Source organism: Bactrocera dorsalis, chromosome 1 (genome assembly GCF_023373825.1).
Source record: "Bactrocera dorsalis isolate Fly_Bdor chromosome 1, ASM2337382v1, whole genome shotgun sequence".
In the NCBI taxonomy this organism is placed as follows: Eukaryota; Metazoa; Arthropoda; class Insecta; order Diptera; family Tephritidae; genus Bactrocera; species Bactrocera dorsalis.
Window position 1 is genome coordinate 103,814,850 of NC_064303.1, and position 27,571 is coordinate 103,842,420.

Below are 27,571 nucleotides of genomic sequence, written 5' to 3' on the forward strand. Positions count from 1 at the left end.
ATCACTTTAGGCAGAACGGTGGCGTGCTGACAATTCCAATTGGAAGGAAAGTGCAACTCACGTTGCGTATACGCCACGGTAGCAATAAATATTGAAAGGATTTGAGTTTCCTCGTACTAATATTATATTGCATAATAGTCAAAAACAAAATTATTTTCGTTTTTATGAATACTGTATATGTATTTTCGGAATTTTTGGCATATGTACGCATGTAATACGTACATACATACGTACGCATGTAGTTCACATTGAATAACGTTAAATGTGTGTATGTACATATGTAAGCCTTTTGAGATTTTCGCCTTGTGCAGACAATTCCGTGGTGCACTTCATTATAATATGTTTTCTAATATTTAATGATAGGTTGAACTTTATTTAAATAGCTTATTTTCAATATAAAACGATATGATCTGTGCAGATGCACATACATATTACATATTTAAACTAAAACCGACAAACAACGCACTCTAAGGATCACAACAATTACAGGAATTTTGAATGAAATGCAAACATTGCAAGTATTCAATATGATGGCTTTTTAGCAACCATCTACATACTTGTTTACATGCAAATGAGTAGTAATTGAGCCTTTTATAAATACAAAGGACAATACTAGGAAGTGTCTCAGCAGCATATTTAATATGTTCAACATTTATTATTTCCCGCTGCTGTCGATGTGCTGGGTGTTGAGGCTGGTGGCAAATGTGTGTCGTCTTCTTCTTGTTGAGTTTTCTCCTCGTAAGCCAATTCAACTTGCTCACGCTGCAGATGCATGGGATTGTAGCCAGCCTTGTGGCCGGTATTGAAATGATTTATAGGCGCATTGGGATCCAAATGATCTTTTGGCTTATAAATGCCCGATAGCTCCTGTGCTAGCATATATTGTTCTTGTTCGGGGAAGTCGTGCTCACAGTGATGTTCGCCACATATACGACACTCGTAGATATTTGGGCGCAGCGTATTCTTCAAGCGCTGTGAAGTATAATTGAGAGTGGTTAGAAGTAATTGTTAAAATTTGTTTCCTTTGCTATCTCACCTCCATAAATGTACGTCCATCTGCGCGTAGTAAATTAATTATAGCATAACCGGGTATACAGATAAGCGAGAATGATGCGAACATCCAACCAATGCCATACGCCCAATCTGGATACTTGTAGCGGCCATTATGATAGCTCGGCTCTTCATAGTTAATTAAACTAAGCACCCAAATAGCCTGTCAAGTACATGTGTTCATTGAAAGTAAAACGTCTTATTAACTTATAACTTACAAATAGTAGACAAGGTCCCAATAGCATCCAACAAGTCTTGATATAGAGTGTGGGCGCTTTGCCGGTCATCTGTTTCACATTCTTTGATAGACGACCTGTGCCGTAAAACCAAGCTACAGCGATTAGCTGGCAGAATGCAAGGAACATAATCGATATGGAAGCGGCGTAATGATCCATTAATTGGAAGTAATAGATGCCACCCTAAAATAATTTTAGAAAATATATTTTAACCATGTTTTTCTATAGTAAAACGAAATCAACATACCTGTATGAGATTTGGTAGGCCAAAAAGAAATGAGATAACACATACAAAGAGCACAACAATCTCGTGATAACCCAAATGACGTTTAATCCAATTTGGAAAACCATCTTGTATCGAAGTTACCACCACTTCAACAATAGCGAACTGTAAAATTAGAAATAGAAAAACATGAAAAAACGTTAATTTTGGCAAAAACAGATAGAAATCAAAAAGTTTCCATATGAGAACTTGATTTTGAACGGTCAGTTCGTATGGCCGCTATGAGACATAGTGATTCCCTCTGAATAATTTGTTCGGAAATTGTTGCCTTGGAAAATAATCCATTTCGAATTTCATGAAGATACCATATCGAATGCAAAAACTTTCCATACAAAAACAAAACTTGGACTGTTCAGTTTATATGGCAGCTATATGTTATAGTGATCCGATATCGGCGGTTTTCCTTGGAGAGGAAAAGGCGTGTGCAAAATTTCAGATCGATGTATCAAAAGGTGCGGGAAATGTTTTTAGAATCATTCTGAACAACTTTACCTAAGAGACCGGGTTTAGACTCAGTCTTTTGGACTCGTTTAGGATATAATGAACTAGTTCATTGCTTAATTTCTATCATTCCAAACATGCTCACCTGTGAATTGAGACCCAAGCAGAGTAGCATAAAGAAAAACATTACGGCCCATAGTTGTGCATAAGGCATTTTCGCCATCGCCTGTGGATACACCACAAATATCAAGCCGGGTCCATCGCTTATCACATCGCGCACATTCGTATTCTGTTCCAACGCCAAATTACCCAAGGTCGCAAAGGCAAACACACCCACCAGCAGACTAGTTAGCATATTTACAACGCTTACAGCGACTGTATCGCGTACAATGTTGTTATTGTATTTGTTATAGCTCGCAAATGAGATCATCGAACCGAACGTGATGCCCAAGGAATTGAAATTCTGCGATGCGGCGTTAATCCACACATTTGCATTCTTCAATTCCGACCAATTGGGTCGAAAGAAATAGCGTAGCCCCTCATCGGCACCTTCCAGCGTGACCGCACGGGTCATAAGTATGATGATTAGTATGAAGGGAAACGTGGCGGTGAAATAGCGTACCTAAAAAAGAAAATTAAAATTATAATTCGCTACAAATTCTCAGCTAGTGAAAGTGTTTTATTAGCTATTTACCTTTGCTGATGATTTTATTGATTTCCATGTCGCAAAGTAGACCATCAGCCAGGCGCAGATAAGGCACACAAACAGTTCCCAACGCATTGCGCCGGGATACTCAATGCCGGGGCTGATTTGCAGCAGTTTATTTCTGAAATTAAAAATTAAAATCTAGTGAAAAAATTTACACAAACAAACTTGGTTTGTACTGCTAGGATTTCGTATAATATGTGTTAGCCTAGAAGTATGCAACTATGTTTTGAAAAGTTGCACTTTTGAAATTTGGAAAACTTACTCGAAAAACTCTTCTGATGGCGTTCGTGATGTGTTTGGCGCTATAACATCTTTGGTGCGCTGCGGTACCCAGCAGTCCGGCGTATTCCACCTAGAAAGATATTTCGAAATATAAAATTGGAATAACCAAAACCTATCCCTCCATATAAAATCAAAGAATTAATGAGAAACTTAAAAAAAATTGGAAATATCCAATTGGAATACCAATTGTATACTTTGATTATTGCTGGAATCAGCTGATAATTTAGTTTTTATGATTTGAAACTTACCTGTTATTACAATCGATCCACGGCATATCTGGCCGAAATGATGTGAAGAAGTAGTAAATTGAGTAACCTATGATGACACTATAGTAAGTGGACATTAGGAAGGAGACAACCACACTAGCGAGACCAGCGCCTGAAAATATACAAAAAAAAAATAAACATAAAAATTAATTCAATTAAAAAGAAATCAAATTAAATTTATGAGTAAACAACACTCCACAAGGAGTAGTCCGGTTTCAGAATATCCCGCAGCGAACTGCAACTCGTGCCATTCACATAAATTCGCCTGTCGCGGGACCCGTTATTCGGCCTTTAAAAACTCTTGGTTGTTGGAAGCTTATATTTTGCTTATTTAGCATCATTAATCGAAAACTTGGCTTCTGTAAAGTCAGGAGTAGAAACAAGATAACAGACACCCAGATTATACTCAAAATTTGAAGAGAACACATCTCGAAACAGCTAAATATTGAAAGCAGTGCTGCGAAGAAAGAAGAAGTACCCGCACTAAGAAACTAACATTGTTGCCTGTTACTCAGCCAAGACTAGTTAAAAACTGTCCTATGGCGGCTTAAGAACAACAAAGCCCCAGGAGGCGATGGATAACCGGCTGAGCTGTTTAAAGTGGGCGGTGAGGAGCTTGAAAGGGGCATGTTCCAGCTTCTAAGCATGATTTGGTCGAAAGAATACAGGCCAAATGATTAGAGTATGAGTGTACTTGGCCCTTTTCACAACAAGGGAGATTCCGCAGTCTGCGCTAATTATAGCGCGATCAGCTTTCTTAAAATTGCATATTTTGACAGTTTGCTTGGAAGACTTAAGGCTATTGTAAATAAACTGGTTGGACCTCTTCAATGCAACCTTAGACATGGCAAGTTCCTCTTAGACCAAATGTTCAGAATATGTCAGATCTTTAAAAATATCCTTGACAAACAGATCGGCATCCATAACCTTTAAAATCGGGAAGGACCTCTCCGAGCCTTTTGATACCAGTCGAGGTTTTACACAGAATGTTTCCCTCTCTTCTTCAATATAATGCTAGAAAAATTGATATGTACCGCTAATATGAACCGTAGTGGTACTGCCTTCTCTACTCTACTTCTGTCTACTCTAGTACAATGCTACGGGGGTACGCAGAGGATATTCATATCGGAGACCATAACAACTGAGCCATCAGCGCAGCCTTTTCCAGAGTGAAAAAGCAAGAGAGGTTGATCTTGTGATGGACAGGGGCAAGACTAAGTACATCAGGACAAGCCTCGAGTTTGGGGACCTACATCACTATCCTCGTTCTATTATACGGCGCAGAAACATGGACGACGATGAGATGAGAAAGCACTTGAAGTATCCGCGAGAAATGTTGCCTTAAACCTTCGGGCCGTGCAACGTGTTTTGCAGAAGATGAAACCAAGAATTGTATGAGCTCAACAGCGACATGGTTATATTCAATTGCATAAAAATCCTACGCTAGTTAGGCCATGCCGTCCGCATGGAAGATGATGCTCCATCGGAAAGCTCCTTCGATTCGATGCGAAGTTTTGTGTACGCGGCCCAGAACGACCAATGGTTGTAGTGCCAAAGTAAAGAAGATTCGGTAATATTTGTAATAGGACGACTGATTTGTAGTAGCAGTCAGTATGTACGCAGTGGATAAACCTCTGTTAGTGTTTCTAGCTACAACAATGAACTTTTCGCTTTAGAATTTTAAATGTTTCCTTTTTACCTAACCTCACTTCGACCACAAAACTTTGCTAATTATTTCAAAACTTTATATATGAGATTTTGTATCCTGAACAGGATTGACACTTTCCATAAAGTTTAAAACACCTAGAAGAAAACGCCAAAGACTCTATATAGAATATAGGTAGGTAATCAGTGTGACGGGCTGCGTCGATTTAGTCATTTCCGTTCGTCTGTATATACTTGTATGGGAACTCGTCTGTCAGTTTTTAAAATCTCGATCTGAAAATTTTCAAAAGTTTTTTTTTCCTCAAGAATCTGCTCTTTTGTTGAAACCGCGTGTATCGAAGCACCACAGCGTATAGCTGTCATACAAACTGATCGCTCAAAATCAAGTTCTAGTATAGAAAACTTTTTTATTTGACAACATATCTTCACGAAGCTTTTTATGGATTATTGTTTTGGACAACGTTACAATCTCCGAACAAGTTGTTTAGCTCGGACCACTATATCATACTACTGCCATATGAACTGTTCTATCAAAATCATATTATAGCTTCAGTGCAGCGAATATATAAGATAATTTATACTAATCAAAATCACCGACTATAAATATTTATGGCTTAGGTAATAAAGTAATTAAAGTAAGCTTGCCAAATTACCAAAAACAATTTATTAAAAAAGTCATATTTATTTAAGTGTGGGTGTGAATGAAATTGATTTATTACAATTAACAACTTAGTTATACACACGTTCTGATTGGCCTTTTTGTATAGATGCTTGTATGTATGTCTCGTTTTTACATCATTTTTAATTTGTGCTTCGATTCTCGAGTCTAGACATTTAATCTATTCTATCAAAATTGAAACCACTGTGCAATATTGTATGTAATTACTAGTTTTAGTGTGAGTTTTGAATTATTAATGAGGATAATGGCGTTGCGAATAATTAAGTGGGTTATTGTGGTTTATGGATTTTTATAACCTACACACAAATATTACATATATTCGGGCACATTTACATATGTTGCATTGTTTATTTGAGCCATGCAATTTATAATATAGTTTGTTTAATCAGCGTAGCTGAGTTGCTTGAGTACGTTGGTGCTACGCGCTGGTTCTGGGGTTCGTTTAGCGATTGTGGAAAAGAGAAGAAATAAAAACTTATAACATCTTATTCTCCCTGTGGAAAATTCTGATGCCCACATCTACAGCAAACAAACATTTTTCTCGTTAGAGCCTTGATTCAGGATAACCCCAAAATCGATGAGTCAGAATTGAAGAAGTTCGGCCTTCCATATAATTTACTAAACTAAAAACTCTATTGACTTTTTAAAAACATATTTCTAAGCATACAAATCTATTGTGTACACATGTATTCTACTGTAATGTCGATAACAATGTACTGTGCAGCCTTGTCCATGACCAACACCCCGACACGAGTTTGGTAATAGGTAATTGGCGCTTGTTTTTCCGCATAGCTGTTTTGTTAACAATCACTTCGCAAGTTCAACTCACAGCTCTGATCTAATTTTAGCATTAAAGCACACAAACACTTACATACTTGCTTTTAGTTATCCCAGTAGAAGTTTGGGGAGCAAATAGTTTTCGTACTATAAAAAAAAGAAAAAAAAAACGGATTGCTAATTGAATATTCGAGAAAAATATTCTCCGATTTTCCGATTTTTATCCAAAATAATTTTTCGCAATTATTATACGCGGCTCAAAACAACCTTCTTTTAACCTCTTTTTTAAAATACAGTCTACAAAAAGAAATTTACTATAATCTACTGTGTTGTTGTTGTTGTTGTGGCGGTAGAAAAAAATTCTTAAGTAATTTCGAGGCATAGTGCCGGGTTGACAGTCCTTGGCGAGTAAAAATTTGCGTCCGTTCCGGTTACTCAGACCCGACTGTCGTGGGAACAGACAATCTATTGTGTTTAACTGATCACTGGGGCTCGAAATAAAGCACCATATATATAGAAGTTCGCAAATGGCGGCGTATAAGAAAGGTTCCTACGAATAGATTTACATTGTACTCGAAGGAATGGTTGAAAATAACTTCAGTACACAAATTTGCTGCTCTCATTTGTGAGTTGTGGGTCAGCGAACAAAACTATACAGTCTCTGTATTCAAAAGACAATGCCAGTATCAATATTGTTGTACAGAAAACAGCAGATATGTAAGACTTTTTTCAGTTCTTCAAAGAATTTGTTGCAAAACCATCGATCGATACAGAAGAGTCTAAACATTTTTCTCAACTAGAGAAGATGTCAGTACTAATGCTCGGACACTTGTAAATTTGCCACGCTCTCTTGTTCTTACTGAGAAGTGATCCAGTTTTTTATTTGTTCTATTTGTCACGACTGCTCATAACACCAAAGCTTATTAGAGAATTACTAGCGTATATTTGTGTATGTTAGAAACACTACCGGCAATGCATATGCGTGATAATTAGCTTAGAATTCAGAGTTAACGATATTTGACAAGGTGTGAAAAGTCTAAGCAAATTTTTAACGAGCAAACAACAAAAATAAGACAGCTAAAACGAGGTACATATATCGGTTTACAATTGTTTTACATGAAATAACAATTATTTTTTAAAAAACAAAAGAGTAAATAAAAAATATATAAAAGATATGTGAAATAAATAAATAATTTTTTTTTTCGAAAACAATTTTTTTGAGCATAAAAAATAAAAAAAAAAATAAAAATAAAATAAATTTAAAAAATATGTAAAAAAAAAAATTGTTCAAAGAAAAAAAATTTAAGTTTATAAAAATATAATATATTAAAATAGGTAATTAAAAAATAAAATAAATAAAAAAATATGTAAAATAAAAAGTAAAACTTTTCTTAGAAAAAATAAATAAGTAATATTTTTTAAGTAATAATAATGCTACCTTTGAATAGCGGGCATAGCTGTCCTAACGCTCCAATTGGTCCACGCCCGGTGTATTGACCAATTGACAATTCCATAAATAACAAAGGAATGCTGCAGATAAATAAGATAATGCAATAAGGTACTAAGAACACACCTGTAAAAGAAAAAAAATCATAAAATGAATACGAATGTAAACAAAGAAGCTATATTGCATGCATACAAAAAACTATTAAAATCAATTATAATGAAAATAAAAAAAATCACAATAAAGAATTTAAAAAAATTTAAATATTGGGTAGTCGAAAAAGTCTTTTCGTATATTGTCAATAGATGTCGTTGCAGTCGTGTATCTCTAGTGCTACCAATCACATTGTGTCATACCATATAGTGCTATTAGTAGGTTTAAGCTTCATTTAACAAAAAAAAAATTTAATTCGGGGAAGTTGAAAAAAAGTTACAGCTGTTCAAAAATGAGTGAAAATAATGAAAAAAATCGCTATATTTTGAAATTTTTGTATAAAAAAGGAGGAATGCCACGTAAGCCATCAATGAAATTTGTGAAGTTTATGGAGACGTTGCTGTATCAGTACGCGTAGCACAACAATGGTTCGCTCGCTTCCGTTCTGAAAATTTCGGTGTGAAAGATGCATCTCGCTCTGGTCGACCTATCGTTGAAAAAGTTGATGAAATTATGGAAAGGTCATGACATCGCTAAGGAGTTTAACATTCGTCATCAAACAGTTTTTCAAAAGTTCAAAAGTTGTACATATTTGGTTCGTTAAACTTCATTATAAATATAAAAATAATAATTTGAAGTTTGATTAGAAATACGAAAGGACTTTTTCGACTACCCAATGAGTACAAAAAATTATTAAAATAAATTATACTTAAAATAAAAAATAAACACAATGAGAAGTATAGAAATTGACTACTAAACTACAACAACAAAAAACTCATTTCAGCTGCAGTTATGTTTTCACAAACTGAAAAACTTTAAAACGCACCGGAAAATAATGCCAAATGCAGTTTAAAACTAATAAAAATATATTACAGCCTTACAGTGCTCATAAACAAACAACAACAAATAGTGCATATTTCAGTAGTGAGACTAAAATCAGTCGTCGAGCGACATACTTGTATGAGACCTGCCACTCAGCAGTCATTTTACATTTGCTTTATTGTTGTATTTTTTATATTTGTTTGCCGTAAGAATTACTTAGATAATACGTACGAAGATCTTGATGCTACTTACAGCTTACATAGAAGTAAATTTATTAGTTTACTTGAGTTTTTTCTTATTTTTTTATTGCTTTGTAAGCATTGGTTTATTTGCCAGTAGCTGTTCCACTCATGACACAATTTCGCTCGCATTTAAGGCCAGCATTTACATATTTATATAGTTTAGTTTTGACATTATGAGAGCGTTTTTTGTTTTGCTGTGATAACGTTTTGTATTTGCGTCAAAGCTGTCAACTGTTAGCTGTCAGTTGTGGCTGCTGCTTTGAAGGAAATTTCAAATTTCAGGTATTTGATTCTTATTTCCACTTGATTATTGAGAAGATTAGCGCAGTGCAGTTTCTTTTTTTTTGGATTTGAAAATTGTTATATTTTTCTAACTGTAAAATATTTTTACAAAATTACGAAAAATATTTATTTATTTTGATATACAAATAAGAGTACATCTTACTACAAAAATCCTTGGTTTTTACGCCACGAAAATGTTTGGAAAACAAATAGAATTGTTTGTTTAGACACAAGCGTTATTATTATTTATGTTCGCTAGCGAGTGTCAAAATTTCACGCTTTCTTATTCTTCTTCTGCACTTACTCACATGATAAGCCTGAGCAATGCCGAAACAAATTAAGCTTCACATTTTAAGTAATATTTATGACTATCCATGAGATATGAGTGGAGATTTGTGTCAACATTTCTTTTTTTTATTAATAAACGACTCGTCAATTAGACTTAAAGACTTCCACCGCCAAAACAAATTGCCGGATGAGATGTGTGAATAAAAAAAATTTAGTAAAACTAATCAAATATCATTGGTAGTGGTACACACGTGAGTCTAGTTTGGCTGCAGACGCCACTTTTCATTAAATACTGTAATAACTTTTGATGTGATTTTCTATGAATTTTAGTCTGTGAAAGAAGCTAAAAAGGTTTGTGTGTAGCCTTTGCTGCGAAGCGTAGTTAAAGTAATGAAACTGTATCTCAATTTTGATAGATTTAAAATGAGTTATGCGCTGCCACTTATGATCTATTGTGCCATCCCCTCTGAGACAACGAATCACATATTGAAAGATTTCAGTTTCTTGCTAAGTGCTATTGAGGCGATGTGATCCCCAATCGGAAACTTAAGAGCCAAAAGCCTTTATACTATACTACGTCTACAGATTGCTGTGCATTCTAGCATCAGGTGTTCGGCAATTTTGGCTCCAAGTCCTAGAACCAGCAGTTAGCGCAAGAGTTAGTATGTGAACTTACCACCTCCGCTTTTGTAGCACATGTAGGGAAAACGCCAGACATTGCCCAGCCCTACTGAGTATCCTATGCAGGCTAGCACAAACTGCATTTTGTTCGCCCAATGTTGTTGACGTGGCTTCAAGTTGGCCGCATCATCAGAGGGATCCAGAAAGCTATCGTTATCATCGTCATCCACGCCGGGCAGACTGTAAGCAAGAAACAGAGAGTAAAAAGTTTATTGAATTAAAGGGAGGAGAGCGATCAATGCGAGGAGATAAAATTTGAATATGATTTCAAAAATAGTCAGGCATCATTTATGAGTAAAAAAAATCGCTAAGAACTTTTTAAAAATCCCCATAGTAGTAAAATTCGTATAAAAGAAGATGGCTAGCTAATATTGACTTCACAGTGATAGAAAAGAGAAGTGAAAAGCTCTGCGTTTTCAAAGTATAGTTTGATGTCGTCATCCTTTTTTCGTGGGGGTTACACCGAGATAGAGGCTCTGGGCAAAAGTTCGGACATAAGTCTATCATTAGCTAGATGTCTCTTTACGCCGTCGGAACCCCGATGATTTGTAATAATGAACTGCTCTACAGAATACCAAAAGAAAAAAAAACAGAGTGGGAAGTAAAACCGGAAAGTTTTCTGCATTCTCAATTTGAATGTTTATACTGGTATCTACTGAGCATAAAAGGCTTGAGAAGTATACTACTGTTGTTGTTGTAACGGCAGAAAGCATTCCCGAAGTAATGGGGACTAATGGTGTCGAGCTGACAGTCCTTGACCGGATAAAAATCCGGGTCCTTTCCGATTACTTAGACCTGACTTCTGTGGTAACGGTTTACTCACAACCTCATTAAATTCTCAAATAAATGTCATAAATTAAAGTGAAAAATTAAAAATAGTTATAACCTCAATAGTGAGCTAATTTGACCACACCAATTGGAGTTATAAATAATACATACTAATGCATCTATTTCCAAGTTTGTTTGTTGTTTATTGCATTGTTTTTCCACCCCATTCACCTGCAGGCATCGAAGCACAACCAGTTATTGTCAATGAAAATTTCATAAAATACAAAAAATCCAGCCAAAAACGGTAAATATAATTGACATGTGTGCGCATGCGTTATAGTAATTTCAAATAATGAAAGTGTGGCTATTAAAAATTTCCAAGTTTAGTGGCACCCAGTTTTCGAAAGTCTAATTCAACATAATGTAATTTATGTTATATACACACAAGCACTAATATTTCTCATTTTAAACTTATGTTCACAATTCGTTTATGCGTCGGCATTTAACCTCGCTTTAGAGCTTTCAAAGCTTTATAAGGTGATTGTTTCTTCTTTATATATATTATAGTTGTAAGAAGCTTTCGATGTTGTCTGTAGCGCAAAACAGATTATGAATCCATTGCATCCCGAAAAAATTACGGTTTGGTGCGGTATATGGGCTGGTGGCGTCATTGGGCCGTAGTTCTTCCTTGATGATCAAGACCGGCACGTTACTGTTAATGGGCATCACTATCGCTCAAAGATAACCGAATATTTTTGACCCGAATTGGATGATATGGACTTGGACAATATATGGATCCTAAAGGACGGCGCCATGAGCCACATAGGAATGTCACAATTGATTTATTGAAAACCAAGTTCTGTGAACGTGTTGTCGCACGGTATGGCCCAGTCAATTGGCCGCCTCGGTCGTGCGATTTGACGCCGTTGAACTATTTTCTGTGGGGCAACGTCAAGTCTTTTTCCCTATGCCAACAACCAAGCGACAAATGATGAACTTCAGACGAATATCGAACGTGAAATTGCAGCAGTATCGGCCGATTTATGCCTGAAAACCGTCGAAAATTGGGTTCAGCGTCTAGTTTTCTGCAAGCGTGCCCGTGGTGGCCATGCAGAAGAAATCGAGATTTACTATATACCTAATGGCAACGAATGTACTTTCACGTAAATAAATTTCATTGGTATCCCAAACCGTTTTTACAGTGCTCTTATTGAAAAACCCGATACTTCGAACAAGTTAAGACAACCTAGCAGCTTCTGTTTCTAAATTTCTACCATCGATTGTTTTGATCGCTGAAGTTGCTGAGCTATTCTTTAGAGAAGACAGTGCTTTGTTGGTTATAAATCCGGTTCCATTTTGGTTATGTATGTATGTATTGTTTTGGGAACAATCGCATAACACAATGATGCTTCAAGGTTGACTACGAATTCCCTGGTCTACAACTAAAATAAATCCATGACTATGTAACCTAAGAATACCTTGCAAATACTAGATCTAATCTCCATCTACTCCTCTTCTAAAATATAATAAATCCATAACTACATACTCTAAGGCTGCCTTAGAAACACAAGCGAATATTTTTCAAAGCAAGCCCGACAGTCTAGTGTTTGTTCCTTTTGGCTTTAAATACTTCAATACAAATTGAAAGAACCAACAAGTTTGTTTTGCTCTGCTTTACAGTCGCTGTTAATAATTTAAGCAAACACTAACCGACTTTAGAGACTTGCAACAAATATTATTAAGGTTTTTCACACTTTATCATTAATGGGTAAACACACGGCTGACAACGTTGAACCAAATATTGTACAATGAATGCATGAGAACTTTGTGATGTAATATGTTGCTAGTGAAAAGCACTACTATATCACGTGATGAGAGAGAGAAAGAGATCTCAATTATACCCATAAATTTTACAATTAATTAGTTTTGGTAGAGCCTATTCAATTAGATTACGAATGAAATCTAATAGCTGATCCTCAACAAGGTTCTGAACTAGCAGCTCGCCACAAAAAGAAAACTTTCAAACTATCTTTTATTAATGTACTAGTGTAAAACTAGTATAAAAACTAGTATCCATTTAATAGAGCTTTCACTGTATTCCTTAGTTATGGATTGTTTTTTCTATCCTATCTTCTAAGTTGATTCGAACTGTAAACAGTGTGCTAAATTTTACTAAAATTGGTTCAGTACTTTAGGAATCCATCGCGGACAAACAAAGTGACACGTAATTTTTATATATACAGATGTATTCTCTGCTTCAGCTCTGCTATATAAGCTTTGCCGGTATTTTGATCGAAAAACATAACTTACATCTTGGCAATGCGATTAAATCGATAATAGTTATATTCCGAATGTTTCGTAGACGTTGTTTCTATGTCGTTGGTGCCGCGTGGTGTCATTGCTCTGAGCAACTCAGTGGTAGACGAACATGTAATAAACTTAGCAAAGCACACAAAATCACTGTCGGTAGGCGTGTGTTGCTTTTGGTGGTGTTCTTATAAATTTGTTGTTGAAATGTATAACTTTTTGAGAACAGCGAACTATTAACGTACTCAAAATATTTTTATTTAATAAAATTTTTTTTGTTAAAATTTTCTTCCTTCAAGGATACTAATTAAATGCTATCATTTATTTTTTGCCATTTTCACCACTTTTAGCTTAGTGCTTCGTGTTTTTTTCGATTGCGTTTTGGTTTTAGCCGTCTGTATCTGGCGCCGGAGCCGTTGAGACTGTAATTTTGAAAATCTTCCGTCTGTCTGAAAACCTCTACAAGGTGTTATTTTCAATTCAATTGATCCAAAATTGCATATGTATAAGTAAGTGCGCACGAAAACATATTTATAATCTCATTTCTCATATTGAAGCTGTTAATTGATAGCTCAAATAAAGTTTAATCAAATGCAAATTATATGCGGTATTAACTGCAGTTTAAGCAGGTATAATTTTAGCACACACTTTGTAAATCCATTAAAAATAGTTTGTATAATTAATTTGAAAATATTTTAATGCAGTATATAGTGTTCTATATAATATATAAGTAAGCGATACTGAAAAAATAATTTAAGTTGCTGATTTCCTTTTCTATGTAAAATATTTGTTGTTAGCCGAATTTCGCTCTTGCCTGGTACTCTATTGAGTTTTGAATTTCTTATAATAAACAATGCCGGTTGAAATTCTATAAATCTTTCATAGAAACTTCCACGTAAACGCCGTAAGAGCCTTTTCCATTGCCTACACTCGATCGGCTCTCGATTCGTTGCTGGACGATGCGAGCGGATCGCTTATACTATAGTGAATAATATTTGTACTCCAAAGTTGATAAAGCCTTTCTTTGCAATAAGCCCTTCCAAATCAAAGTTAACACTTTGAACTTCCAGCTTCTTTAAATTTCGCTTTGTGGTCTCATTGCCATCTGGATAATATTTTTCCAGCATCGCGACCCGTTGACTCTCAATGAGGTGTTAAAATTATGCTTGCGGAATCACAAATATTTGCGCATACAATTTTTTTATTGAAGATTCATTAGCTTAATTTAGTCTTTGATAGCATAAATAAACTTTCTCACATCAATAACATGGCACGAGGCGCACTCGTAAGTTGTTTTTCGTTGAATCAATAAAAAATATGTTTGTGTTAAAAATTTGCCAGGTGACGATAAAAGTTTAAGCAGCACGAACAGATGATAAAAGAGGGAATTCACAAGCCCATATACTAGGTGATTTCAAGCTGAGAGTATTGAGACCAACCGACTTTTAGGTTGAGTTTCTGAGGGTTAAGAAGATCAAAGTGTGTTTACAATGTATATGTATTGGCTTAGTAAGTCTAGAATCGTTAGAGTAGCTCTACCTGCCTTCAATGGCGTTGTACTATACTTCATCAGCTTAGTTCAAAAATGTTCTTTCTATTGAGATTGCATGATTGGATTTTTGATTGTATTGTCCAAGTTTCAATAACAAATTCTTCCTTCAACTTTTTTTTACGGTATAGTGGGTTCTGAATCACCTCTTTTAGATACACATTTCCACTTGATTTTAAAAAATATGTTTCTACTATTTTGAATAGCTTTAGATTATCTACATTTATACTGTTGTCTGATTTTTCCTGGTGACTAAGGCTCTACAGTATCAGCAATTGTTTCTAAAAAGACAGTAATTCGTTCTCATCTTTAGCTTAGATTAAGTTCGATGGCTGATCCTCATGAAATGGATCGCTCTAAATATACATATGTAGTGCTCTGTGAAGCTATAAAAATGGAACTTCGACCAATACAATTCTGTTTAACCGTTTAATGTGGATGTGTGCTTCTTCTCCTTTATTGCCGTAGGCTCTGTTACGTGGTTGTAGCCCAGTTTACAACAGCGCAAAAACTGCTGTTTCCTTTTCATTGGAGGTGTTTTTTTACGTGGCGGTTCCCAAACCCAGCGCAGCAACACAAGGATGATTCGCCTTCGTTTTTAGCTTACCTTCAAACGGATGTTTTTGTGCTACCCAGAAGACACTTGGTCTGAGGCCGGAAGTCGTTAGCTGCTTGAGCCATATGTAAAGGATCGTTTCAGGCTAATCCCAAATGAATGGCGCTCAGAGAACTTTCCTGACTTGCGTGAATTTCTACACAGGGCTCTTTTCTCCAAGTGTTTCCAAGTGTTTAAGCCTTCCTCTCGCAAGGAACCATCAAGAAGCAGTTGTTGAGAAGTTTCCGCCTCTTCTTCTTACACGCAGCTTCTACAGCTATTGGCAATAACCTGTTGGAATCCTAAAAACTACGGAGAGGCTAACCTTATTGAAGTCTACGAGTGCAATGGATCTCTTGCGATCGAGTTTGGGCCAAAGGATCTTGCGACTGCGCAAGTTTTATGGTAGCCAAGAGCTGGTCGAGGTCGCGCGACTCACCTATTCAATAGTAGAACGCGCGAAGAGAGCAGCACATCACCCCGTTCTCATTCTACTGATAGCGGGGACAGGGTGCCTTCCCTTGCCAACTCGTCAGCTTACTTATCACAAAGTGGATCATCTATCTTGTCTTAACCTAACCTCAAATCTTAAAGGAAACAATTTCAATTGGAGACTAAAAACCTTGCACCAATTATACGGTAACAGCAAATACTACTTTGCAATTTAATCGGCGAGATTGCTTTTACACCAATATTAATAAATAGTGACTAAATATTTAGATAGTCCATTACAAAACATTGAGTAGATACATGTACATATATATATGTATATACACACAGTGCTAATTATCACAAATAGAAGTAATTATCGTTCATACACGTGCACACCATATCTATAACTGTACACAACAACAGCGCAGAGTATATACAGCAAGAAGCTCGAACAACAAATATCATATATGTATGTATGTATATGGCATATAGATTTGCATGCGCTTTTCTAAGTTTGACTACTCGTACTTACGGCGGCGTCGGTGGATGCACCATGTTGAATAGTTCATGCGGTGTATGCGGCACACGTCTTATCACTAATCTACGTCCATCCGTCGAACCGATGCCAATCGATGCTAATGAGCGGACCGACGTCACATCCGAATAAATTTGATTGGCCACGTGATCGCCATAGATGAATGAGGAACTCGCACTTAAATCTTTACCCGAATGGCTGGGTCGTAAATAATGTTGCTGCTGTTGTTGCTGTTGCTCAAGCAGTTCGTAGTGTGCCAGCGCTTCGGCAAGATGATCCTGCGAGCCCGGTACATAAGCTGCAATATAAAAGAAGTTGTCAGAAAAGCGGAACATTGAAAATAATGCAAGAGCTTTGAGCCCTTAAAAATATTAAAAATAAAATATTAATTAAATCACAGATAATACGTTTTTGAAGGGCTGATATCACGGTTCCAAAAGTGTGTACGGGGGCGTTATCGATAAGAAGAGACTGATAAAGCTCTGGAATATTTCCACAGTTGAGACGGAATTTGCTTTTTGATTACATTAAATACATATGTTCCAATGAAAGAACCAGGATCGGAATATATAGCCGGCAAACGAGAGAGAGTTGGTTTTTACACGGGACGCCCAGTGACTTTAGAAGCAAAACCAGAACTATACCTGAGTGTTCATGATATTACCTAGTTTGTTCAGATCTGCTATCTGATTGACAATTTGCTTTGCTTTGATAGTTTTGGCCACGTTTTTGAAAGGTTGATATCAAGGAACAAAAAGCGGGATGCGGGAGCGACACTGAAAAGGTGCTGTTTGACAAGGCTTGAAGATACTGTACTTGAGACGAAATTTACTTCTTGATGTGTATCGAAGATGAAAATTATGGCGAAGCTTGTTAGGATATTAATGAAAGAACCAGATGTGTAATGAATAGCCGGCTAACAAGAGAGAGTAGCCGGTTTCGACTCGAGAGGAACATTTGCTTTGGAGTCGCTCAAGAATTTTTTCGCTTTTTTTCGACCGAATGGTCACTGAATCTCACTAAACTAATTCTTCTTATAATTCGTATTGATTGCTTACCTGACACCACAGATCTCGTGCTGCTTCTCTCACTTCGCCCACGCGAAAATCCCTGCAGATATGGAGCCGTCTCACTGCTTGCCAATGCGCTGCGGTAAAAGGGATGCACAGCTGTTACTGAGGGTGCTGCCGCAGCTGTAACCAGCGCCGCAGTCGAAGTAGATAGCGGCGTTTGTGCGCCGGCTATTGTGTATGATGGCGCGAGTTTCGACGCGGATTTAATAGAACTGATTGCCGTTGCCTTGTCGGGGTGAAGTGTTGCATCGTAGACGGGCACACCGCTGCCGTCAGTGAAATCGCCACTATACCGATCATCATAACCGCCACAACCCTCCGATTCGCAATCCTCAATTGTGAATGTCACGCCAGCTGAATTATCGTTAAGCAACGCTGCTATTGTTGCTGGTGTTTTAATATTAGTCGGCTGATGAACTACATCCGATTGTGATTGTGCTGCTGATCGTGTTAATGATGTTGCGGGTGTTGAATAAGTCGCAGAGTGTGGTGTTTGCTTTGACTGATTAACTGTGGTCGGTACCCCGCTCAGCAGGGTAGGGTGCGGTGCGGCCGTAGCTGCCATACCGGACAACTGACGTGCCACCGATCGAGGACGTTGTAGTGCCTGCTGTTTTTGTTGTTGACTCGACGCAGGCGTCTTTTGGATGGCGGCGGCCAGTGTGGACAATGAGCTCGCCGAGATGGTGGATCGAAATGGGAGTCCCACTGCTTCCTTAGCACTGCCGCTGGGTGCTGGTGGGGAGGAGGGTATGATAATGAATTTATGCGAACGTGAAGAGGGTGAACGTATAAGACGCGTCTGTTCGTCGCCGCTCTCCGCGCCGCTATCCGAGATTTGACTGAGTCGAAAGTTGTGCGATGTCTGTTTGCCAATCTGCGCGAGGGTGGGTGTCGGCGTAGTCGTCGTCGTTGTTGTTGTGCGATCTTTTGCCGCTGTTACGGTGGCAGTATTGTTGTTGCTGGATTTGTTTGTGGCAGAATTGATTTTAATTTGCTTTTTGGCACTTGAAGAAGTGCTCGGCTGCTCAGTGGCTGTGGCATCCATGTTGAGAATGCGTTTTGGTTTTAGACTTTTATTGGAATTGCTCGATTTTTAGACACTGTCTCTGACCCCACATTTGGCTTGATACTTTCACAAATTGCGCACTTTCACTTTTTTCTCACATGAGATTTTTTATCAAACTGCAATTGCCATCGCGTTGCACAAAGGTTTTCATTTAAATTTGCTTTATTCTTGCACGAAACATAACGCTGTGAACGGTAAATGTATTATCTCAGTTGATTATGCCGCGTGATAAATTTGAGGTCACAGTTATGCACAAAAAATATCACATTATAGCGGAGTATAAGAATAAATAATTTTAACTCGAGGTAGCTATTTTAAAATATCTTGTGATAAAAAATAAATAAGAACGGTTTATCTTTTTGACGACCACTTTCTTATCGCCACTTAATTCACTTAAGATTAAGTTGGCAATCGTACACACAGTATACCTACAGTTGGTCAAAAAAGTCCCCAACACGTCAAAGCGCGCTTATGTATGCGTGAGTTTTTACTTATTTTGCATTTCGGTATCTCAAATTGTGCGAATTACGTTGAAGCTTTAATAATACTCGTATTTCACTAAATCTTCCATAAAGAAATGTCTTATCGTCGCACAGAGATAGCCGTATCTCGGCATGGTGACCATTTTACGTTTGCATGGTAAATATGAAAAATTAAGTAACGGGTGATTTTTTTGAGGTTAGGATTTTCATGCATTAGTATTTGACAGATCACGTGGGATTTCAGACATGGTGTCAAAGAGAAAGATGCTCAGTATGCTTTGACATTTCATCATGAATAGACTTACTAACGAGCAACGCTTGCAAATCATTGAATTTTATTACCAAAATCAGTGTTCGGTTCGAAATGTGTTTCGCGCTTTTTTATCGACAAATTTTGTTCAGCGATGAGGCTCATTTCTGGTTGAATGGCTACGTAAATAAGCAAAATTGCCGCATTTGGGGTGAAGAGCAACCAGAAGCCGTTCAAGAACTGCCCATGCATCCCGAAAAATGCACTGTTTGGTGTGGTTTGTACGCTGGTGGAATCATTGGACCGTATTTTTTCAAAGATGCTGTTGGACGCAACGTTACGGTGAATGGCGATCGCTATCGTTCGATGCTAACAAACTTTTTGTTGCCAAAAATGGAAGAACTGAACTTGGTTGACATGTGGTTTCAACAAGATGGCGCTACATGCCACACAGCTCGCGATTCTATGGCCATTTTGAGGGAAAACTTCGGACAACAATTCATCTCAAGAAATGGACCCGTAAGTTGGCCACCAAGATCATGCGATTTAACGCCTTTAGACTATTTTTTGTGGGGCTACGTCAAGTCTAAAGTCTACAGAAATAAGCCAGCAACTATTCCAGCTTTGGAAGACAACATTTCCGAAGAAATTCGGGCTATTCCGGCCGAAATGCTCGAAAAAGTTGCCCAAAATTGGACTTTGCGAATGGACCACCTAAGACGCAGCCGCGGTCAACATTTAAATGAAATTATCTTCAAAAAGTAAATGTCATGAACCAATCTAACGTTTCAAATAAAGAACCGATGAGATTTTGCAAATTTTATGCGTTTTTTTTTTTTTAAAAAGTTATCAAGCTCTTAAAAAATCACCCTTTACAATGTTAATAATGTTTTTTCCGACAAAATCATACTGCTATAAGGTGCAGAGGCATGTCGCCGTTTCGAGAGAAAGGTTCTCCGGAATATTTATGGTTCTTTGTACAAGATGTACGTCGACATTGACATATTTCAGCGAATTAAGCCACTCTGACTAAGTCATATCGCCCGAATGGAGGAAAACACTCCAGCTGTAAGAGTATTCAAGACGCAGGTGGAGGCAGAGTAAGAGGAATGCTGAAAAGACCAGATGGAGAAGGACCTGGCTACACTTGAAACCTCCTATTGGCGTCAAACAGCGAAAAGGAAGAACGACTGCCGCGTTGTAAACCTCGCTATAGCCGCGTAAGCGCTGTCTTCACCAATAAAGAAGAAGAAGAAATCATAGATGTGCGGCTTAAGACCTTGTTAATATGATTTCTATTATATTATGTCGCAAATAGAACTGTGGAGGAGTTCACGATAAGACTTTCAACACAAAGGTCAATCATTAATGTTCGAGAAAGTGGTTCAATCTCCTAGACTTATCACCTCGTAGCATCCTTTACGAAACTACTCAAATCCTGTAGTAACTATACTAAAGATTACGACATCATTGGTCTGAATAAGGTCGAAAATATATGTAGGTCGGTTAAATTCTGATATTGAGCCTTAATCTCTGCAGGATTTTAAAGAGGTTATCACCTCGAGACGTGCTTGATGAAATTACTCAAATCCTGTAGTAACTGTACTAAGGTCACAACATCATTGGTCTGAGTAAGCTCATATTTCGACAGTGGGTTTCGGTCGGTATAACTTTTGATATGTTTATATTCGTTGAGCTCTAACCTGTATAAGACCTCATAGACTGACCTTGCAGTATATACCCTGAGTTATGCCGATAAAGCTTGAAGATTTCTCAGTTATGACATGTGGGTTTAAGAGTGTTTAGAGTCCGCGGTTCCTAAAATTATTTGTTACTAAAATGCTTTCTCAAAATCTTAACCCCAAACAATGTATGGCTCTCTACAGTGCTTAGCACCATTAGCTCCGCATTTAATAGCACAGCTTTTCTCATAAACCTCGTTGAAACTAAGTGTCTTTAAAATTTTTACGAAGCTGAAATTTTAAAAAAGGTGTGGTCTAAGGTTGATGAATCGCTCCGACTGTTGCCCAAGATGGCGCCTACATTTTAAGCAACTGTATACATTGTTTAAAACCGTTATATGTACATAGGTAAAAAATGTTTGAAGTGTAGAAGCTTACAGAGTTATTTGCTACCCTAAAGCCAGCTCTTCAAACAAATACCCATATAAATCTATATATACTTAAGCTTGAAGCTCTTTAGTCTGTCCGAAAGGCGTTGAGTTCGCTCGTTTGTACGTTTGTGCCATTATAATTGATAAACAATGTTAATTTTTTGTTTACACTTGTTTTGTTTAATTACTTTTTGAACTTTCGTATGTCTTAGCTGCGTGACTAACAATTGGCACATAATGTCAATAATCATCAATTACGTCACTAACACGAAATGTGTGTTTCGCCTTAAGTAGATGACGCACTGGTGTCAAGGGTGTCAAACAATTGCTCAAACGGAACGCACACTAGTTCGAATGATGTATGTACATACATATGTATACTTTATAAAGAGTGGTTCATGTATTGAGTTAAAATTATATGAATCTGAAAACGAGAATGTTATCTAAAAAGCAAGGCATCTTCAAAGTATGGCACTTTATTTGGGAATTTTAAAGCGAAAACCTTAAATTCTGCATTCATGTTTAATGTTCAATTTGCTTTCTCACTTGGTTCCAAGCCGAGTCAAATCCTACGCAGGCGAGGCGGTCGGAACTTATCGACCATGAACTTTTTTGCTCAATAACATTCTTTACAAAGTGCTACAACAAGAACTGAGAAATTTATATTTTACACTTCGCACTTTTTCGCATAGTCGGTGAGTTCGTACGCAAATATTTTTCAGTTTTCATTTCATGCCCACGCAATTTGATCTCCTTTGCTTGGAGGTCATTTAGTAGGAGTTCAAATTTATTAACTCATTGGCTGGATGGCGGCGTATCACTGCGAAATGTCATAAATTACACACTCACTTAAAAAACACATTTATTAAACTAATAGAATAATTGATATTTTGAACGCTTTTATGCAAATTCATTAAACGCTTAAACACTATGCAACCAAGTCGAAAACTACGGTTGGCTGAATTTCAAATTTTAGAGAGATCTATGATTTCCAGAAAAAATTGTTTTTTTTCGATAACTCTCTGTTTTGTTACTCCTGGCACCGTCGGTAATTTTTTTTCTAATATCTCCAATTTTCGGATGACAAAAGTCGGTAAAAGTTCTTCTAGTTAAATCTTGGAATATTATAACATATTTTTTTTTATTCAAACAAGAGAGTTAATATAATCACATTTAACGATTATGGTATGCAAGCTGAGATGTATTAGTGTGAAAGCTATCTAGTCACTGGCCAAGCACGGTGCCTGTTTTTCTTATATAGAGCCAGCTGCCAGCCTACTTCATCGCGGCGACATCACTTCGCGGCGTGAGCGTCGTCTATGCACTAGCCAGGCACGATGCCTGCGTTTCTTATATAGAGTCAGCTGCCAGCCAGCTACATCACTTCGCGGCATGAGCGTCACCTAAGCACTGGCCAGGCACGGTGCCTGCGTTTCTTATATGGAGCCAGCTTCATCACAGCGACATCACTTCGCGGCATGAGCGTCACCTAAGCACTGGCCAGGCACGGCGCTTGCTTTTCTTATATAGAGCCAGCTGCCAGCCAGCTTCATCACAGCGACATCACTTCGCGGCATGAGCGTCACCTAAGCACTGGCCAGGCACGGTGCCTACTTTTCTTTTATAGAGTCAGCTGCCAGCCAGCTTCATCACTTCGCGGCGTGAGCGTCGCCTAAGCACTGGCAGGCACGGTGCCTGCGTTTCTTATATAGAGTCAACTGCCAGCCAGCTTCATCACAGCGACATCACTTCGCGGCGTGAGCGTCACCCAAGCACTGTCTCCTTTTCTTGTATAGATCCAGCTGCCAGCCAGGTTCTCTTGAAGTCAACTTTAAAGAAATTTTTTTCTTTATAAAGAAATGTTTTTGGTTTTCTACATACATCTGCTTGTTCATATCCGTTTTTACCCCAGAAAATCAAAAGCAGAGTCCAGACTTTAATAGTTTTTTAATAACCTATCCAATCTTAAGTATTTTGCAATAAATTTTTACTTAAAGTTTTTGAAAAGTTTTTTTAATGAGCTCTAAATTTTAATAACCTATTCGATCTTCAAGTATCTTGGATGAAACTTATATGTCGAGTTCTTGAAGCCATTGGAAATCCCTCAGCCGGCTTTATAATATTTATTCTTAATAACCAATTCGATCTTCAGGTATTCTGGAACACATTTTTAGTTCAAGTTTTTGAAAAGCCATTGGGAATTCTTCAGTGGGCTTTAGTCCTTACGATTATACGTGATTAATTCTTTACACGTGATAATTTATTTTTCAAACAACAAGTGGCAATGATTGCCACTGATTATGAGTTATATGAAGGATTCAGCCTTCTCCTTATAAAAAATGATCAACATGATGAGCGGAGTGGACTTAGGCATGTTCGCCTGTTTGTCTGTATACACGCAAACTAGTCCCGCAGTATTTGAGATATTGCTGTGAAATTGTCTTATCTTCAAGAAATTTGGCATTGGTAACTATCTAAAGCAATGGTGTAGTCTACACTTCGCTAAATTTATTTAAAAGTTTGCCTGAACAATAAAGACTGCATATGTCGGCTTTATTAGCTGTTCAAATATTTTTGTTATTAAAATAATAAATCAAGCATTCAAATAATTCATTGCTGTTGCTCGAAAGCTGTGTTTGTCATAATTCATATTTTGTCATTGCTGTAGGAAATCTCTACTTGAACATTTTTACAAGCTTCCTCACAGAATGTTACTTATCTGAAAAATTTTCAGCTTTAATATTTTTTTTTATTTTACATATCGCTATGTGTGTAAATATGTAATTTTCTGGCATCTTAATTTGCATATTATGAAATAATTACAATAACAACAACTGCAAAGCTTGTTTGTGAAAAACGTGATGCTTTAACGATTAATATCGTTTAATGAATTAATAAACGGCTTGTAAATAAATAATAAATATACATAACAAGCACATGTACAGCGTAAGGTGGGCTTTGCAACGCCACCACACACCTTCATTGAATACTTTTTGTTGTAAATAGCAAAATATTATTGTAATCTACTTACAATTCATTTAAATAAAGAATAGCTATTTATTTGTACGCTTGAAGTGCTTGAAGTGTTCGTTTTATGAGTGATTAGCTACTACAGGCTTCTTAATGGCTTCTGTGATTAATTATTCGTAAGTCGGTACTTTACTATTATTGTTGTTGCTTAATATATTACGAGTTTTAAAATATATTTTCGCGCTCAAAATTAGCCACTTATACTACTTCGGATATTTTAAAGCAGATTTTGGGAGCGGTTTGATAATTTTTACGTGTTTATATTGAAATATAAGTCAGCCTTAAGAGCCTATAATATTAAATATTTAAAAGTTAAGAATTATATTTTTTGGAAGAAGTGGGCAAATGTCTGTTCGAAAAAAAATTATTTCTTTTTGAGTTTTTAATGTAATAATGCTGGAATGAAGAAAAAAATGTAAATATTTTACTGTGAGAAAATGTGTATCATCTGATCAAATTTGAACCGGACTGGTCCTCAATTCAAAAATATTAGAAATACTGCTAAAATCTTGAATTATAGATTTTAAATAAAAAAATTATGACATAGAACTCTTTCAGTCAAAGACCGCAAAAATTGAGTCAAAAAATATAGGCGATAAACTTGAGAAGAGTAAAATATATTGGCGCCACATAAATGTGGATATATATGTATTATTTTTGTATACCGCGTCTACCAATAAGAATGACGTGATTTTGATAGTAAAATTTTGAAAGTGTGTTCAGTATGGTTTGCCTATTCAGCTTGCTACGATTTCAGTTTGGTACAACGGTTGGAAATTGTCCAAGATTTGTACGCAAATTCACGTTCTCCGGAAAATCCGGAAATCCGAAAAATTATCTTTTCAGATGATGCTCAAAATTGTCGCCATTGCAGTGAGTCAAATCCTCTCTTGGGATACGTTAAGTCAAAGGTTACGCCAATCAACCAGCAAGGGTAGAGAGTATCGAAGACAGCCTCAACGCGCTATAGCCGATATTCCAGCCGAAATGTTGCACCGCGCCAACGAAAATTTGCGTAAACGGATGAAGATATATAAACACAGCTGCGGTGGCCATTTGGTCAACTTTTTCTATCATAAAAAACATAGAATTGTCTGCATAATAAAAGTAAATAAAATCGAATCCACATTGACCAAATTTGAGTGATTTATTTGATTTTCACATCACGTCGTTCTTGTTGGCAGACCCTGTACGTGCATCTTTAGTGTATATTTCAACTGAAATCGATACTCTTATGCCTCTACGATTTAATTAGTTCCACTTTTACGGATTTTTCAAAACGTATTGTGCCTGTATTTGTATGCAAAAATGATTTTCCCAATCGTTCACACTCATACATTCAAATTTCCGACCACTTTAACGGTTTCCCATGTAAACGGTGCTTTTAAAACTCATTTTTAATTTATTGATTTTAACGAGCAATTGCTGTTATTACGAAAATTCGATGCGCACACTGCAAATTTTTCGCACGACATACTTGTAATTAAATTATTTGCATTTACACTAATTTACATAAATTGGCCGCGCTTTTTATTGCCACAAATGCATAAATGGCACACAAACAGAAATATTGTACAAAGAATATTGTTAAATATAGAGTGTCACACGAATGCGTTACAAAAACCACAACGGGACTGCGATGATATTTGATTAAATTAGTTGCACCGGCACTGCTTTCAGATTTCCGCAACAACAACAATGCGCACGATCACTACGCTTTTAATATGCAGAATTGTGTAGTTCTTGTTATTATACGCGCTGAATTGGTCAGTAATAGCACAATTGTGTTTGTATGTATGTTTGGAAATATTTCAACGAGCTGGGCGTGTTAACGGTACAGCACAGCGCACGTGCCGCGATCATTCAGCTGCATGCGTGTGGTCTTTTCCAGCGTTTCCACGTTTTTAAACAAATATTTTCATAAAATATTTAACTGAAACTAATTTATAAAAAAAAGTTGCTTTATTTTTTTTGTTTGTTTTTTGTTTTTATTTGCTTTGCGACTTTGCATTATCGGCACACATTTCACTTTTCCGCAAACGTCGTTAAATTGCCAAGCATCTTGCCTTTGAAGAACTTGTATTTAACTAAATTTGCTGTATGAATTTATTAATATTGCTTTTTTTCTTCTTCGCAACAAAACACTTGCGCTACTCGCCGTCGCTGTTGTCGCTTACTTTAGAATGAAACCGCCGCGTTAAAAGCTTCAGCGTACCGCTCACAAGCGCTGTCAAATGTCAACTGAATCGTTGTCGCTGTCCCAACGACTTTTTTGCCTATGTCGTTTATAACATATAGTAAAACAAAAGCAACAATAACAACATATAAAGACGTATCTAGATAGTAGAGTACATATATACAAACATAACCACAAAATTTAACGCAGAGCGTAACACTCGTTGAAGCGTGTGTTATTTTTTACTATAGATCTACCTATATATGCCCATACCTAGATATTTGTTGTACAGGTCTACAGCGGCGGATTTATTCATTTTACAGGCAGTCTATATCTAAAAAATCGTTGATCGTGGGTTCAATATCGCATGATATACCCAAATTATTGCAGATGATGTTACTTCCAGTCCGTCAAGCGTTAGACTTTCAGAATCCGCATGTAAATTGTATTACGAGTGAGTAATTTGATTATTTCGTGGTTGATTTTCCTGGTTATCTCTTTATGTATATAAGTTGGAACAAATTTGATCTCATGCTGAAACCAGTAAGAATATATCAGGGATCTATTTTTAAAACGCCAAAATTTTATAAGGAATACAACCAAATCTGACAGAAGTTGGTTTCGAAACAATAGTCTGCAAACTTATCAATTCGATCCGTGAATCTTTTGTTTTCATCGGATAACTTATAAAAGGTTCTATAGGCTTAAGCGAAATTTTCGATCGATGTTTCCGATTTCGAACCTCAACCCTCCAAGCAGTAGGCACACACTCCAGCTACTCGTTTACCGCGATCTATACATATAGATAGTAAATTGTAGCTACTTACCTCTATGACTGTATTAATTTTTGGTTTGTTTCGCTGCTTATACCACTCATCGCCGCATACTCAAA

At 36.9% G+C, this 27,571-nt stretch overlaps 1 protein-coding gene across 4 annotated transcripts; it reads right to left on the reverse strand.

Annotated features, from left to right (window-relative positions):
• Positions 1 to 352: 352 nt before the first annotated feature.
• Positions 353 to 26,778, reverse strand: LOC105231245 (sodium- and chloride-dependent GABA transporter ine). Of its 4 annotated transcripts, none has more exons than XM_049446713.1 (13): positions 26,681 to 26,778; positions 17,545 to 18,813; positions 16,484 to 16,784; positions 10,296 to 10,480; positions 7,827 to 7,961; positions 3,250 to 3,379; positions 2,982 to 3,071; positions 2,705 to 2,837; positions 2,156 to 2,632; positions 1,534 to 1,674; positions 1,269 to 1,469; positions 1,037 to 1,213; positions 353 to 972 (listed from the first exon to the last, which is right to left on the reverse strand). In XM_049446713.1, exons 2-13 carry the CDS (start codon positions 18,605 to 18,607, stop codon positions 646 to 648), a joined length of 3,360 nt encoding a protein of 1,119 aa, XP_049302670.1. In that variant the 5' UTR covers positions 18,608 to 18,813; positions 26,681 to 26,778; the 3' UTR covers positions 353 to 645. The 4 variants fall into 4 exon arrangements, with proteins under 4 accessions (XP_049302670.1, XP_049302669.1, XP_049302668.1 ...); XM_049446712.1 differs by having other exon boundaries at positions 26,623 to 26,738; XM_049446711.1 differs by lacking the exon at positions 26,681 to 26,778 and having other exon boundaries at positions 17,545 to 19,165.
• Positions 26,779 to 27,571: the final 793 nt, after the last annotated feature.